The sequence below is a fragment of the Vanessa atalanta genome, chromosome 7 (genome assembly GCF_905147765.1).
Source record: "Vanessa atalanta chromosome 7, ilVanAtal1.2, whole genome shotgun sequence".
Lineage (NCBI taxonomy): Eukaryota > Metazoa > Arthropoda > Insecta > Lepidoptera > Nymphalidae > Vanessa > Vanessa atalanta.
In genome coordinates, this window is record NC_061877.1 from 6107796 (window position 1) to 6121325 (window position 13530).

The following is a 13530-nucleotide window of genomic DNA, read 5'->3' on the forward strand; positions in this document are numbered from 1 at the left end:
GAAAAGCAAACTGATAGGAAATAACAACATATTAGGTATTTCTAAATTTATACTACAAATTAGATTTGTTTATGATTTGGATTATGCGCAGGGAAGCGCATCGGAACGCGGACAAATGCGCGTGCGCTTCGCTTTTCTTACTTTCCAGTCAACAGACTGCTGGTGGCTAAACGAAACTTATTGGCATATTGTATATAAACGTTTGCACACTGAATACGGTTCATAGGCAAATATTACTACCACATAACTATGATAATGACTATAGCAAAAATAGTGTTTTTAATTTTGTAGATAGTGAGCATATCGATGATAATTTTCTGAATTGTAGGACATATTTTTACTGAGAAGATACGAAGTTATCGTGTATTAAAGACCGTCATCAAAACAAGTTGTGTCATAATCTGCACTAAGCATATACAACATTGGCGAGCAAGGACATCTCAGGACAAGTCACTTGTCCTCTATCGTCAGGCGCAGGTAGTGACCAGGGGACATGCCCATTGTTTACCGCAGTTAATTATTATGCCTCAACACAGTCGCAGACGGACTCTTGGCAAATGCCGATTGAGCTTGTCGCTGTCCACAGTTCTCACGAAAATAACAATTATTACGATACTAATTTTTAACATTTCTGAAATCAGTGTTTTATTGAAGTATTCGTAATTTTAAAAAATCAAATAAAAACTCATAATACAAAAACATTGTCTTGGAATCTATAACATATCTTAATAGCATTGGATGAAAGATCACTGCGACTATCATACTCGCAGTATCGCGCTCGATTGAGGACCGTTACGTGAAATGAAACATCGAGTACGCGGGGTGGGGTAGGGAGTCGACTTGATGACGATGGCGCCCGAGCTCTGCCGAGTACCGAATGCCGAGACGTCGACATACGGTGGGGGACGCGGGGGTGCGCCACTTTATCGCAGCGAGCTGGCAACGTCGCGCGGGGTGGGAGCGCCCCGCGGCGCAACCTCTCACTCACCGTCGCCGGTTTGCCAGCCAGTGTTACCTTTGACGGTCGAACGTGTGGTTGTTTGATGTCAGTGACGTTGGCGTCGGCACTCGTGCAACACGTCTATCATGTTTCGTTGAATTTAAAGTCAGTCGTTTATGGACGATAACAATTAATATTAGTACCTAATGCTTAAATATAGTGACAAATACAAACAATATTGGATTTGGATGCTACTCTTGAATTGTGCAGTGACAATTTAATTTTAAGGAACCAAAACAGTGCAGTGAACTACCGAAAGGATTGCTAAGTGGTTTAAAAATTGGATTTTGAAGAAGATATCGGGATTTTTTTACTGCTAACATTGGAAGTGCTCATGATTGATAAAGGAATAGAAGTGCATTAAATAAAAACTTTCAAGGTGTGTGATGGAAGTTGCTAAAATATATTTTTAAATTTTGGCTAAATATTCGTTTAAGTTGAAGTTAAAAAATATATAAATATATTTATATATTTTTAAAGGTTTTCAAAATTTTATTTGTGCTACGTTTAAAACGCTCGTAGGCTTATGCTACGCTACATTTGCCTCAGCTGATCAAAAAAAAAAAAGAACACGACGATCGAACCGTTCATCGACACATAAAAACTGGAGAATAAAAATAAAAAAACACCGTTACACACCACTATTTGTGTGATTTTTCTAACACCAAGTGTTGTTGTTTTAAAGCTTAAAAATTTTTAGCGTACCTACGAATATAAAATTATAAAATTCAACGTGTAAATTCGTGTTATGATGAACGTTTCGTCGTTTAAAGTTATGACGACTAGTTAGTCTGAAAACTTTCGTCTAACGTTAACATTAAAATTGAGAACGATCGAGCGCAAGTGACACGAATGCACGACAATAAAAGGAAACGGGTTGAATCAATTGATTTTGCGTTGACAACAAGGCCAGCTGAGCATCATGAAGGTTATCTACAGTGAAGTGCATCGTGTTTCAGGGGGTGCGTTGAAACGACAGGACGGCGAACTCTGGTAATACGGCAGGATACGCGGGAACGAACATAAGCTACGTGGGAGCACACGCTCCCGATTCTGAAAAACATCATATTCTGCACGATAACATAGGCTACAGAGTCAACGCGCCAAGGTAAGTAGTGAAGTACAAAAAATATAATTCAATTATAAATTTTATTTTTAACAATCCTTTTATTTTTCAAAAAAAATTAAAAATATTTTTATTGCTGTGGAATTTATTATTGATTGGCTTTATCAGTTAAAATCAAAATTAATTTAAAAGGAACTTTTTATCTCAGATGAATTTACTGTCATAAATTTGAAAACTTAACGTTAACAATTCTAAAACATTGTATTTTTATATAATAAAACCAAAACCACGTTTATACTGCATAGAATGTTTTTATCTTATCCGGAATAAGTTTGTTTACATTTCAACAAAACGCTGAAACGTGACTCGCTTACCTTTGCTTACCTTATCGTAGTTAACAAGCAATAAAATCAAAAATAACGTATACTTAAAATACCGCAGGTGTACGACATGTAAAATTATAATGCTTATTAATTTAAAAAAATTATATCAGTCGATATTTACTTAAATTAAAAAAATACGTGAATAATTAATAAATCATCCAATCGCTTAGTTATTAAAAGATTAGTAACAGTACAATGCAAAAATGTAACTATTTAAGTGCGCGATGCACATCGCTGCAATTATAATGAAAGAAATGGAAATGTGCTCTTCCATTCACACGCACAGACGCTTTCGGCACCAAGCACGCACACCATCAAATGTTGACGCACACTACGACAAACTAACGCACACACTACTACTTACACTCACACTTACGCGAGATGGGAATGCAAGCGGTGACTGCACTTTAGCTCTTACAATAAACACAAACAAACAACACATTAACACACTAAGCGCATCGACTAATTAAAGGCTCATTAAAATTATTTTAATGCTTCTATATCGCCAATAAAATTAAACAACTAAATATAGAATATAGTGACGTTTTAGAAATTGATTATAAACGAAAAATATTTAAATACAATAATTCTTAAAGGCAGATGCGACATCGATTAATGTCATGCAGAATTCTGTTTTTTAAACGCTTGTAATATATTTTAAAATTTAAACGAAACATGACAACATAAAATTTCCTTGATACATTCGTAAACTTATGCTAATTACTCGAAGAGACATCAGATTATCGCTTACAATTGATTTATATATGTATATATATTTAAAAAAAGTATAAAATGAAATGTGTTGGAATTGAGTACCAGCAAGACCGTAAATCTATATTAGTATACAACTTATAAGTTAATTTAATTATCAATACGTAAAAACTATTAATAGATTTAATTTATCTTATACGGAAAAACAAATTGTTATCGCAGTATCGTAATAAAGCCCCATATTGACGTGAGCAGGCCCACTTACCCTAAGCGGGCGACTCGGCCTAGTCGACCCTTCCCGCTCATTGTGTCGTATTCACCCCAGAACGCTTGCCTCCATTTGCAACCCCCGGAATTTGCTCCTTGAAGCATGATTCATTCGTTCCCAACTCGGGTGTCAATTGACAAAAATAAGATAAAAATCGATGCAATAACAAACAATACAAATGTATGTATCGAGCTTTAATATTACTTTAGCATTTTAAAACGAGAGTTTGGTTAAGTTTAACGAAATTGGTTTATAATAATGAGGTATTTAATTAATAGTATAATATTTGTAAACTTATTCTTTTCCATGTCATATATTAATGTGCAACATTTTTGTAACAAATATTTTTGGACGTGGCGTAATTAATTATTTGGCAATTTTACGACGTAAAAACCATAATACTATATTGTATGAACAATGTGCTCACAATTTTGAAGTAGCGTTCAAAGGGGGGTGACCAACTGTCAGCTTACATAGGGGCGAACATGCCATGGCTTCACGCTAACTCATTTACAATCTATACGAAACTTATAATGATTAATACCTTATTTAACATCATGTTAATCTTTCAAAACAAAGCTAACAGTAGAAATTTAACATAATGTTATCAATTTAAAAATATATTTAGCAAGTTTTCGCCTAATATAGTAACCTATGAAATAAGTTATATCTGTACTTAAAAATACATGGAACGGTTATTTAGTATCATCGGAATAGAAGGTTTTTAAAGAAATCAAAATTACACGTGATTATCTAGCTACTGCCAATTAGCTAAGAATTCACCACGTCTGCGCAACAATCTAAAATTAACTGCAGTCTATGTATCAAAATACCTACATGTTACTCGCCCATCTCTCAATAGTATGCCAAACACCTTCCAGCTTCTGAAAATAGCACCGTAGTCATTCAAAATGATTTATTTAGGCGTCCTACGGCAATTGAGAAATAATACATGTGGGACGTCGAAACTACGATATTATATAATAAATTAAATTAAAAACACTAAATCTAATACATATCGTCGATGTGTCCTGTACTTAACATTGCTATTGTAAAGACATGTTCCAAGAATCGTCACAAAAGAAATAGCTTGCTTTCAAGACCCAAAATATTTTGAGCAGAACGTAAGTTATTATTCGGATGTGGTACCTCTTTAAAAAAAAACCAGGATGCAGAACACTCTTGATTTTTTGTCGGTCGCGCTCTGTGATCGGCAAAAAGAAAAAGTCTCAGACAAATCTATAAAAAGAAGTGTAGGTCGGGCCGAGTTTACCTAAGAAAAGACCCTTGTAAATCATCTGCAGTGTCGATGTATTGTAAAGCGACGCGACGAGTTGAGCGTTGTTGACTTGTGTTTATTGGCTGTCGACGCTACTAAGTATCTGTTAAGTTATTTATTTTGAAGTATTCTAAAGTGGCATTTATATTAACCAAAACGGATTTTCATAGCTACAAAGTTAATTCTTTTATATTATAATATTTTTATGTTTTAAACTATTTACACATTCATTATAATTAAGTTTCGTTTCCACGCCTTCTTTAAAGAGTTACAATAAAACTTTGTTCTCATATTGTTTTTGTGTGAGTTTATATTCATTATAAAAATATCCCGTAACACAATAGTCCACATTGTAGCACTACTACAGAAGCGCAAGTAACAATAAGCCCGTGCGAGTGTTTGTCGGGCATTTGTCGAATGGGAATTATTAGAAAGGGCTCCGGGAAGGCTCGGGAATTCGCCCCAAAAGCAGTTCACATGAAATGTTCTCCCACTCCGGCACCGTAGAAAAAATCAAACACACATCCCGATTGAAACACAGGGGTAACACGTCACTCACTGTATATGAACATATTGATTTTTTTTTTCGTCATTGTTCATATAATAATAAGATCTCTGTACGTTCTAAAAAATGTCTTACGTCAATAAAATTCGGGTTGAATATTGGGTTTGAGTGTATTAATAATCGATGCGTTAACGCGTGGAATGTAAAATGTAAGACTCTGCAAGGCCACTTGCAATGGAATAGAAACTATTCATATCGTAGGTGAAATAAAATTAACTACAATGATTTCACGTTTTAGTATGTGCTCTGGGTTTGTAACAATAGTATGACGAGTTACTCTAGTATAATATATATAAATGTATCTATATTACTATATTAATATTTGTTACTAAATCGATACAAAACTATACAAACGTATAAGCTGGATAAAATGAAAATACATATTTTGTGTTTTGAATTCGGTTCGGTTCATTGTAAAGTTTAAGTTGAAATTCATTCCGCACATCGGTTTCCCCGAAACGCGTAAGCAGGCTAAAGGCAACCTTTTTACAAGCTCTTTTCTATTAAAACTTTGTTTCTGTTGTGCCTTTGTATCGATACTAAAATCCACAACGATTAATACCCACTACCATGACTATTTTCATGAGACAACAGAAAGTGTCTTCATAATTTTTTTCAATTAGATTTTTCAACAATTAAACGAATTCGATATTTAACATTATGCATTTGTTCTAAAGCGGCTATGGGTGCGCCGGCGGTCCGGGCGCGATGAGCGGCGGGGGCGAGAACGCGCAGTTCGGCGCCACCGCCGCGATGGTCGCCGCGGCCACGACGGCCGCGATGCAGGACTCGCAGCCCTTCTCGCAGGTAAATAATATTTAAGACGAATTCTTAAAGCACGGCTCGATATTGAATTAGTTGATTGCTTTACCTTCTATAGAGGAAGTTCTTTTCCTTTATAAAATAGTTAGATTGCGAGGGTCAATATATTGATTTGTAATATAACTTTTCAGATGCAAAACAATATGACTATGGGAAATCCCCAGTATAGTGCGATGAACGGCTACGGTCAGCAACGCAGCCATAACCCCGCTATGACGGGAATGGGAATGGGCGGCAATGGCGGCATGAATGGCATGACTGGCATGGGCCAGATGGGAAACGCGATGAATGGCATGAATCCTATGGCTCAAATGGCCAACATGGGCATGCACGCTAATATGATGTCTTCACAAATGGGTCCAGGACAAATGGGCGGATCAGCGAAAATGGGACCTGGATACCAAAGGCGACATACGCCGTATCCTTCAGGAACAATGCTTATGGGATCCAGGAAAACTCAATATATGGGGGCACAACCTAGCTTTGGTCCCGGACCTGGCCAATATCCCACAGGATACGGAGGAAGACCAAGTTTTCAGAGTCAATATCCACCCCAACAACCTCTCGGTCCAAGTGGTAATTTTAACACTGGAATGAGAACTACCATGAGGCAGTCCACGCCACCCTATTCAAACCAAGGCCAATACTTCAATAGTGCTGTTCCGAATCAATTCCCACAGCATCAAGCTGGAAATGGACAATACGGTAGCCAATATGGCGGACAATTTGCACAAGAAGTAGCTATGCGTTCCAATATGAGTTATCAGCATAGTCCGGTGCCCGGAAACCCTACTCCTCCGCTTACGCCTGCGAGCAGTATGCCACCTTACATCAGTCCAAATGCCGATGTTAAACCTCACTTTAATGAACTGAAACCACCGATCGGCATGCAAAGTAAGAAACGCATTAATTTGATCAACTTATAATTAAAAATGAATTTCTAATGATTGATGAATGTCAAAGTAAAGTACTATATTTAATACAGTGTAATTAATTGTTTAATTTCTTTCCAGATGATGAGCTCCGGTTAACATTCCCCGTACGAGATGGTATTATATTACCACCTTTTAGATTAGAACATAATTTAGCAGTTAGCAACCATGTATTCCAATTAAAACCTACGGTTCACTCAACACTTATATGGAGGTAAACATTTATCGCATCTATTTTATATATATAATAAAAACTTAATGCAAAGTTCTTTATTTAAAAACACAGTGAAACATATTTTTATCACCACTTGCAGATCTGATCTGGAGCTACAACTTAAATGCTTTCATCATGAAGATCGGCAAATGAACACTAACTGGCCTGCAAGTGTGCAAGTTTCTGTAAATGCAACGCCATTAATCATTGATCGAGGAGAAAACAAAACCTCGCACAAACCATTGTACCTGAAAGAAGTATGCCAACCTGGCAGGAATACGATACAGATTACCGTCTCCGCTTGTTGTTGTGTAAGTCAATAGTCTTTAAATATACACTAATTCTACCAAAATATTAACAATAATCTGAGAAAAATTATAAAATATTAATTTCTCTTTTCAGTCACATTTGTTTGTTTTACAATTAGTACACCGGCCGAGCGTACGAAGCGTACTACAAGGACTACTAAGAAAGCGGTTGCTTACAGCAGACCATTGCATTGCTAAGATTAAAATGAACTTTAATCAAACTCCAGTCAACCCTAACAATGGTTCTAACCCCACAAGTGATAGAGACAGTGTTGAACAAACAGCCTTGAAAGTATCTTTAAAGTGTCCAATCACATTTAAGAAAATAACATTACCCGCGCGAGGGCATGAATGTAAACATATACAATGTTTTGATTTAGAATCGTACCTACAACTTAATTGTGAGAGAGGATCATGGCGATGTCCAGTTTGCAAGTAAGTGATATTTTATTTTATATTTCTTCTAGTTGTAAGTGTGGAAAATTATAAAAAAAATTATATTATATTTTTCTATTACAGTAAACCTGCTCAGTTAGAAGGCTTAGAAGTGGATCAGTACATGTGGGGTATCCTAAATACCTTAAACACTTCTGATGTTGATGAAGTAACGATCGATAGTGGGGCAAATTGGAAAGCTACTAAGATAAACACTAATGCTGGTATCAAGGTAAGCAAAAATACTTTAAATAAAATATTTTTTGTTTATGTTTCTATATATGTATGTACATTGTACATATATCGTGAATGCGAAAATAGTAATATTCAAATATACTATTGTAATGAATTACCTATAATATTTCTTGTTTTGTTACAAATTAAAAACTAGACTTTTGTTTGATTAAAATGTTACTTAACTAACATTAATAGTCAATAAAATTTACTTTGCAGCAAGAAGATGATAGCAATGATACACCTGGGAAAAGAAGTAAAGCTGTGTCACCTGGATCAATGAATATGCCAACAATGAATAATTGGGACATGAATCAAGCTCTATCACCCTATTTACCTCCAGATATGAACACAATTGCTAGCGGTTCTATGATTTCGTCATACAACCAAGGAGGCCAAAACAGGAACTCCGGGTCGAGTAATCAAAACTATGACTTCGGTATGAGCAATGGTCCAGGCAGCAACGAATATGCAGGCAATGGGCCACTTTCACACTTGAATGAGAGCGTAAACTCTTTAGATCCCCTTAATGCAATGGAGAAAAGTCTAAACGAGCAGGTTAGTAACCGTACTAAATAAATAAATACCGATTTATTATAATAAGTATTATAATTATGTTTTAACTAGGTAAAGTAAAGTATTCTAACTCAATAATTATCCTAACACCAAACTGTCCAAATCCTTTGTATTTTTGTGATCTGATGTGTAGCCAATATATAATTACAGTAGGATGCTGTATTTACAGTGTAAGGAAAGTTGACCACTTCTGCAGTGCCTGTGTATATAGGCGAAGTTGACCACCTACCATCAGGTGGCTCATTTGCTAGTCTGCCTGCCTATAATAAATGATTTAAAAAAAACAATAGATGCCGCACACACCTCACACGCCGCACACGCCGGGCTCTGCCCACACGCCGGGGGGAGGCGGCGGCGCACACACGCCGGGCTCCAGTCATACGCCCGGTCCGCCCTCTGTTGACCATCATCCACTCACAGATGTCGACATCCCGGCTGACCTCAACTTTGATCCCGCAGCCGTTATAGATGGGGAAGGCACCGATAATCTCAATGTGAGTATATCTGCAAAAAAATATTCAAACAAAGTAGATAAAATAAGACAATTTAAAAAATTGTTTTAGGTATTTCATAAAAAAATCCTATAGCACGCCTAAACATAGGATTTTACACAATATTATTTGTTATTAAAAGACAAAATAAAACTTGTCCAAATCAACACGTGTTAACATTAACTTATAATTAACACCAATTTATTTTGGTGGAGGTGATGTCTTAATGTCTAATTGATTATTCATCATTACAGTTGCTTCCGGAGACGAGTGTTGACCCGATGGAATTGCTTTCTTATTTGGATGCACCTGCACTCGGAGAGCTTTTGGCAACTCCGCCTTCATCTTCATCGTCAGCTGGTTCTCATCCACCTCGGGCACCTTCCTCTGACGATCTCCTGGCTCTCTTCGAATGAACCAGAATCATGTAAGAGAGGGCCACAATCTTACGAATGAAAGCTAATGAGGTGAAGAGATCTCGTTTAGTCATTCAGCTTCCACGTGTTTGCCGTGTACGGCCAAAATCCAGCTCTTCATACAAGTGGAGCCCGATATTGTGATACTAGATTTTAGTTCCTTCTCCAGAAGTGAAAACGTTGAGTGTCGCAAAACTTTTCCAAATGTATTACTCTAAAATTAATCATTATAAAGTGAAGAAAGCGACATTTGACATAGTCACGTGTGTCTTGTTAAAACAACGGCGCAGGAGAAAATTTAGTAGGTATAATATTATAGTTAATATTGTATTAAGACGAGCCGTGGGCGGCGCCCGCCATGCACTGCGGTGTTGTGCATGTATAGTTCCTCGCACCGCCGCAAACACGGTGGCGCACCTAAGCTATTCTAAACTGTAGTTTAAAATGTAACACAAATTTAAATTAATTATATACTAATTCAACTTCTTATTCGATTTGATAATATTATCGTCGATTAAAGTTTTTGATTTGTGTCCATACTTTGTGAATAATTTATCATGTGTAAATAAAAGAATATATTTTATTCATATTGTTATTTCGGTAACATACAGGACGTCGCACCGCCTGTAAATATAGATTAAAGCATCGCGACGGTCGCGGGAGGCATCATGAATCTTATAGTTCCTATTTAATGCGAGCGAACTATAATGTTCAATTGCCGTTTATTGTAAGATATTCATTGACGTTTTCGCATATTCTGCATTTTTAAATGGTAAGGTATAGGATACGTGAGTAAAGTGCTACTCGCTTTTTGGGTGATATATTCTAAATGAGTTGTTTCCAATCAACTTTGCGTAACGAATCATTTGTTACTAAACTATATTGTAAATGTGAGTGCAAAATTGAACTCTGTTAAATTATTTTGCGTTATGTGAATCGAAGAATGATAGAAATATATTTTAATTTCTATAAATAAAAGAGTAATGAACTGTATTATTTGTAAATAAGAATCTAGTTAAGAATATTATATTATCTAGTTATATCTAGAAGAACATGGCAGATACTTATATGATGGCCAGTTTTAGTGTAGTATTACTAAATTAAAAATCTACACATGGTTTTACATGTACATACAAATTATAAATACCATATACAAGTCGTTGCGTTCAGAGTGCAGATGTACTGACAATATGCCTTATAACATTCGAATACCATTTACCATTTAAAAAAATTAGTCAAATTTAATAGCTCAATATTTCATTACAAAATAATCATCAGACTTCTTAATTTAATTTAAAAACTTATTATATCTTAGTCAAATTATAAAACGAAATGTTTTATTAACAAAAAATATACTTGATTCTGTACTCTGAAACGCTTTTCTTATAGTTCTGAATCTAAGCTATTAGCAAAACCTCTCAATCTTTGCTCATCTTAATTCTACATTGTCAATATCAACTTTATATGCATCTATAGAAAGTCTAATTGAAAGCAATAATCAATAAATACAATATATATACAGACATATATATTATATAATTATCTCTAGATGTTATTTTAAAATATTATATTATATAGTTTTATTAACTGTTGAATAACTGATAAATCAGGAAATTGTGATGAGCATAGTATTGACAAGAACTTGTTTCACATATTTTCAAATGTTTGGTTCTAATTAGATGTTTGTTTATAAAATATTTAAACAATTATAATTTATATTTTGAGATAATTTAATAATAATTATTGAAATCTAAGTGGAATTAAGTTCCCATAAAACAAATCAATACAAAATAGATTTTTGACTCCATTGCTTATTTTGAACTGCCAAGCCAGACTAAATCAAAACAAAGATAAATTAACTAACCCTTGAGATTATTTATAACTCTTAAAGACAGAAAAAAGGATTTGCTTTTTTTGTATAAAAGCTTTGAATCCGAAGATAATGATATTATTCAAACAACCGAAGATACTAATTGATTATGAAAAACTTATTTATTATTACAATCTGCAATCACCACACTTAAACTTTTTATGTTAAAAAGTCTATTTGGCAGTTCTTTGTTTCTAAACTTTGTATAAATACAATCAAAATGGAGTATATAGAGTAACTAATCATTTGAATATTGAAAACCTACAGTGATAACTTACTCTTTAAAGTTAATGAACAGTTTTAAAATAATCTGTAACTTAAGAGTTATATGTATAACTTCTCACTAACTTTTGTAAAAAATTGGTGATTTGTGCATCTTTACTTCATGCTATGAATATGGACGCCTCTTTAGAGTTAGTCAACTATTATGAAAAACAATATAATAAGTCTTATACAAAGCCGTGGTCAATTATTCCTCTATTAAAACATGAAAATGACATTACATCTTATTAAAGTCAATGGTAACAGTAAGTCTAGTTGATCACAGCTTTTAACTTTAAAATACATACTTTTAAGGGACCTTCAATTCCAGTTAGCTAGTTCTATTTATTGTAGTGAATATTGCTATTGGATGGATTATCACATAGATTTTTGCAAGACCAAATCATACTTTTTTACAATTTTACCTTTGTAGGGTAAAAATTAATTTGTTTATATAAAATGAAAAATATCATAAAAATGTATAGCATATCACAGTACAGAAAGCAAAGATCAAATGTGTAATTCATCCAAGAGAGTAAATTATTACAATATATTTTGTTGAATATTGTAATGAACTTCTGTCAAATAAAGTAGATTTTGTGCTCATACAATTTTAAGAAGCAGCATTTGGAAATAAGTGAAGAAGCAATTTTAATACAAAATGTAACCGTGACTCAAAGTTCATGGAAAGCCAAACTGTACTTTAGTAGTAAAACTTTAAACTTAACATGATAATTCTTAATCAGGTTGGTTTCCACTGGAATTCATTTTGAAATGTGTAAAATGGGAAAACATAACATTTTTATGTTATTGAAAATAAAAGGAATTTAAAACATTACGATAGATCTTTCATTTTACTATCTATTATGAACGAGTCTTCCGTGTTAAATGAAAGTTTATTATTCCAAATTGCAGTTCTGCATGTCGTATTCGTCATCATCGTTCGTCATTTCCATTTATATTTATCGCAAATTATAAGCAATAACTATTCTAAAAAAGATTTAATAGCAAATAACTTACGTCTGCGCGATAGAAGTTCATGTGGTACCTAGTTGTTTTATTGTTATTTTAAATAGTTAAATACTTAAAATTAAAATATCTGCACATTACAACTTATACCTTCTTCTAATATTCTTCTTCCTTTACATAACATTTAAATTCTAAATATAAAAATAAATAGAAACTTGTTAAAAGTATACATTACTTGTACAAGTTATACATTATCAATTTTCAATTATAAAGTCCGATCTCTGATCTTCTATAGAGTTACCAGTGTATGAAATGAACTCCCGGAAAAACAAATAAATATTTACGGATTTACAAATTATGTTATAGTATGTAATGAACTTAAAAACACTTGGTGAATCACAAATTATTTAAAAATTGTTTATTTCAAATACAAAGAAAATGCAGTTTAAAAACGCCTAATTATAATTACTATTGTATGTAGGTTCTCTTTGAAAATTTAATGTGAAGCTCCGTGAAACCTGAATTGGAAAAAAAGTTATACTCTTTTTATTTCTTTTATTAAATTAAATTAAAAAAAAGTAAGTTCATAAATGACTATTTCGAGTTAAAAAATACATACCTACTGTTACTAATGAAGATCAAAATAATACGACTATCATTTAATCGTTAAAGAAGAAGATTACGATTACGATTACGATACATAAACTTTCGCGAAAATAAAGGTAGGTTT

General features: G+C 33.9%; 1 protein-coding gene across 1 annotated transcript; it reads left to right on the forward strand.

Moving 5' to 3' along the window:
* Positions 1–990: 990 nt before the first annotated feature.
* On the forward strand, positions 991–10173 carry LOC125065125 (zinc finger MIZ domain-containing protein 1). Its single transcript, XM_047672571.1, has 11 exons — positions 991–1379; positions 1960–2108; positions 5950–6079; positions 6226–6988; positions 7108–7240; positions 7341–7551; positions 7643–7983; positions 8068–8215; positions 8437–8775; positions 9084–9287; positions 9539–10173. Exons 3-11 carry the CDS (start codon positions 5981–5983, stop codon positions 9698–9700), a joined length of 2400 nt encoding a protein of 799 aa, XP_047528527.1. The 5' UTR covers positions 991–1379; positions 1960–2108; positions 5950–5980; the 3' UTR covers positions 9701–10173.
* Positions 10174–13530: the final 3357 nt, after the last annotated feature.

Bases quoted from the DNA above. Each gene is read 5' to 3' on its own strand.
- LOC125065125 (XM_047672571.1), top strand. From the start codon at position 5,981: ATGAGCGGCGGGGGCGAGAACGCGCAGTTCGGCGCCACCGCCGCGATG. The intron at 7,241-7,340 runs GTAAACATTTAT...CACCACTTGCAG, and splicing joins CACTCAACACTTATATGGAG to ATCTGATCTGGAGCTACAAC. The intron at 8,776-9,083 runs GTTAGTAACCGT...AAAAAACAATAG, and splicing joins AGAAAAGTCTAAACGAGCAG to ATGCCGCACACACCTCACAC.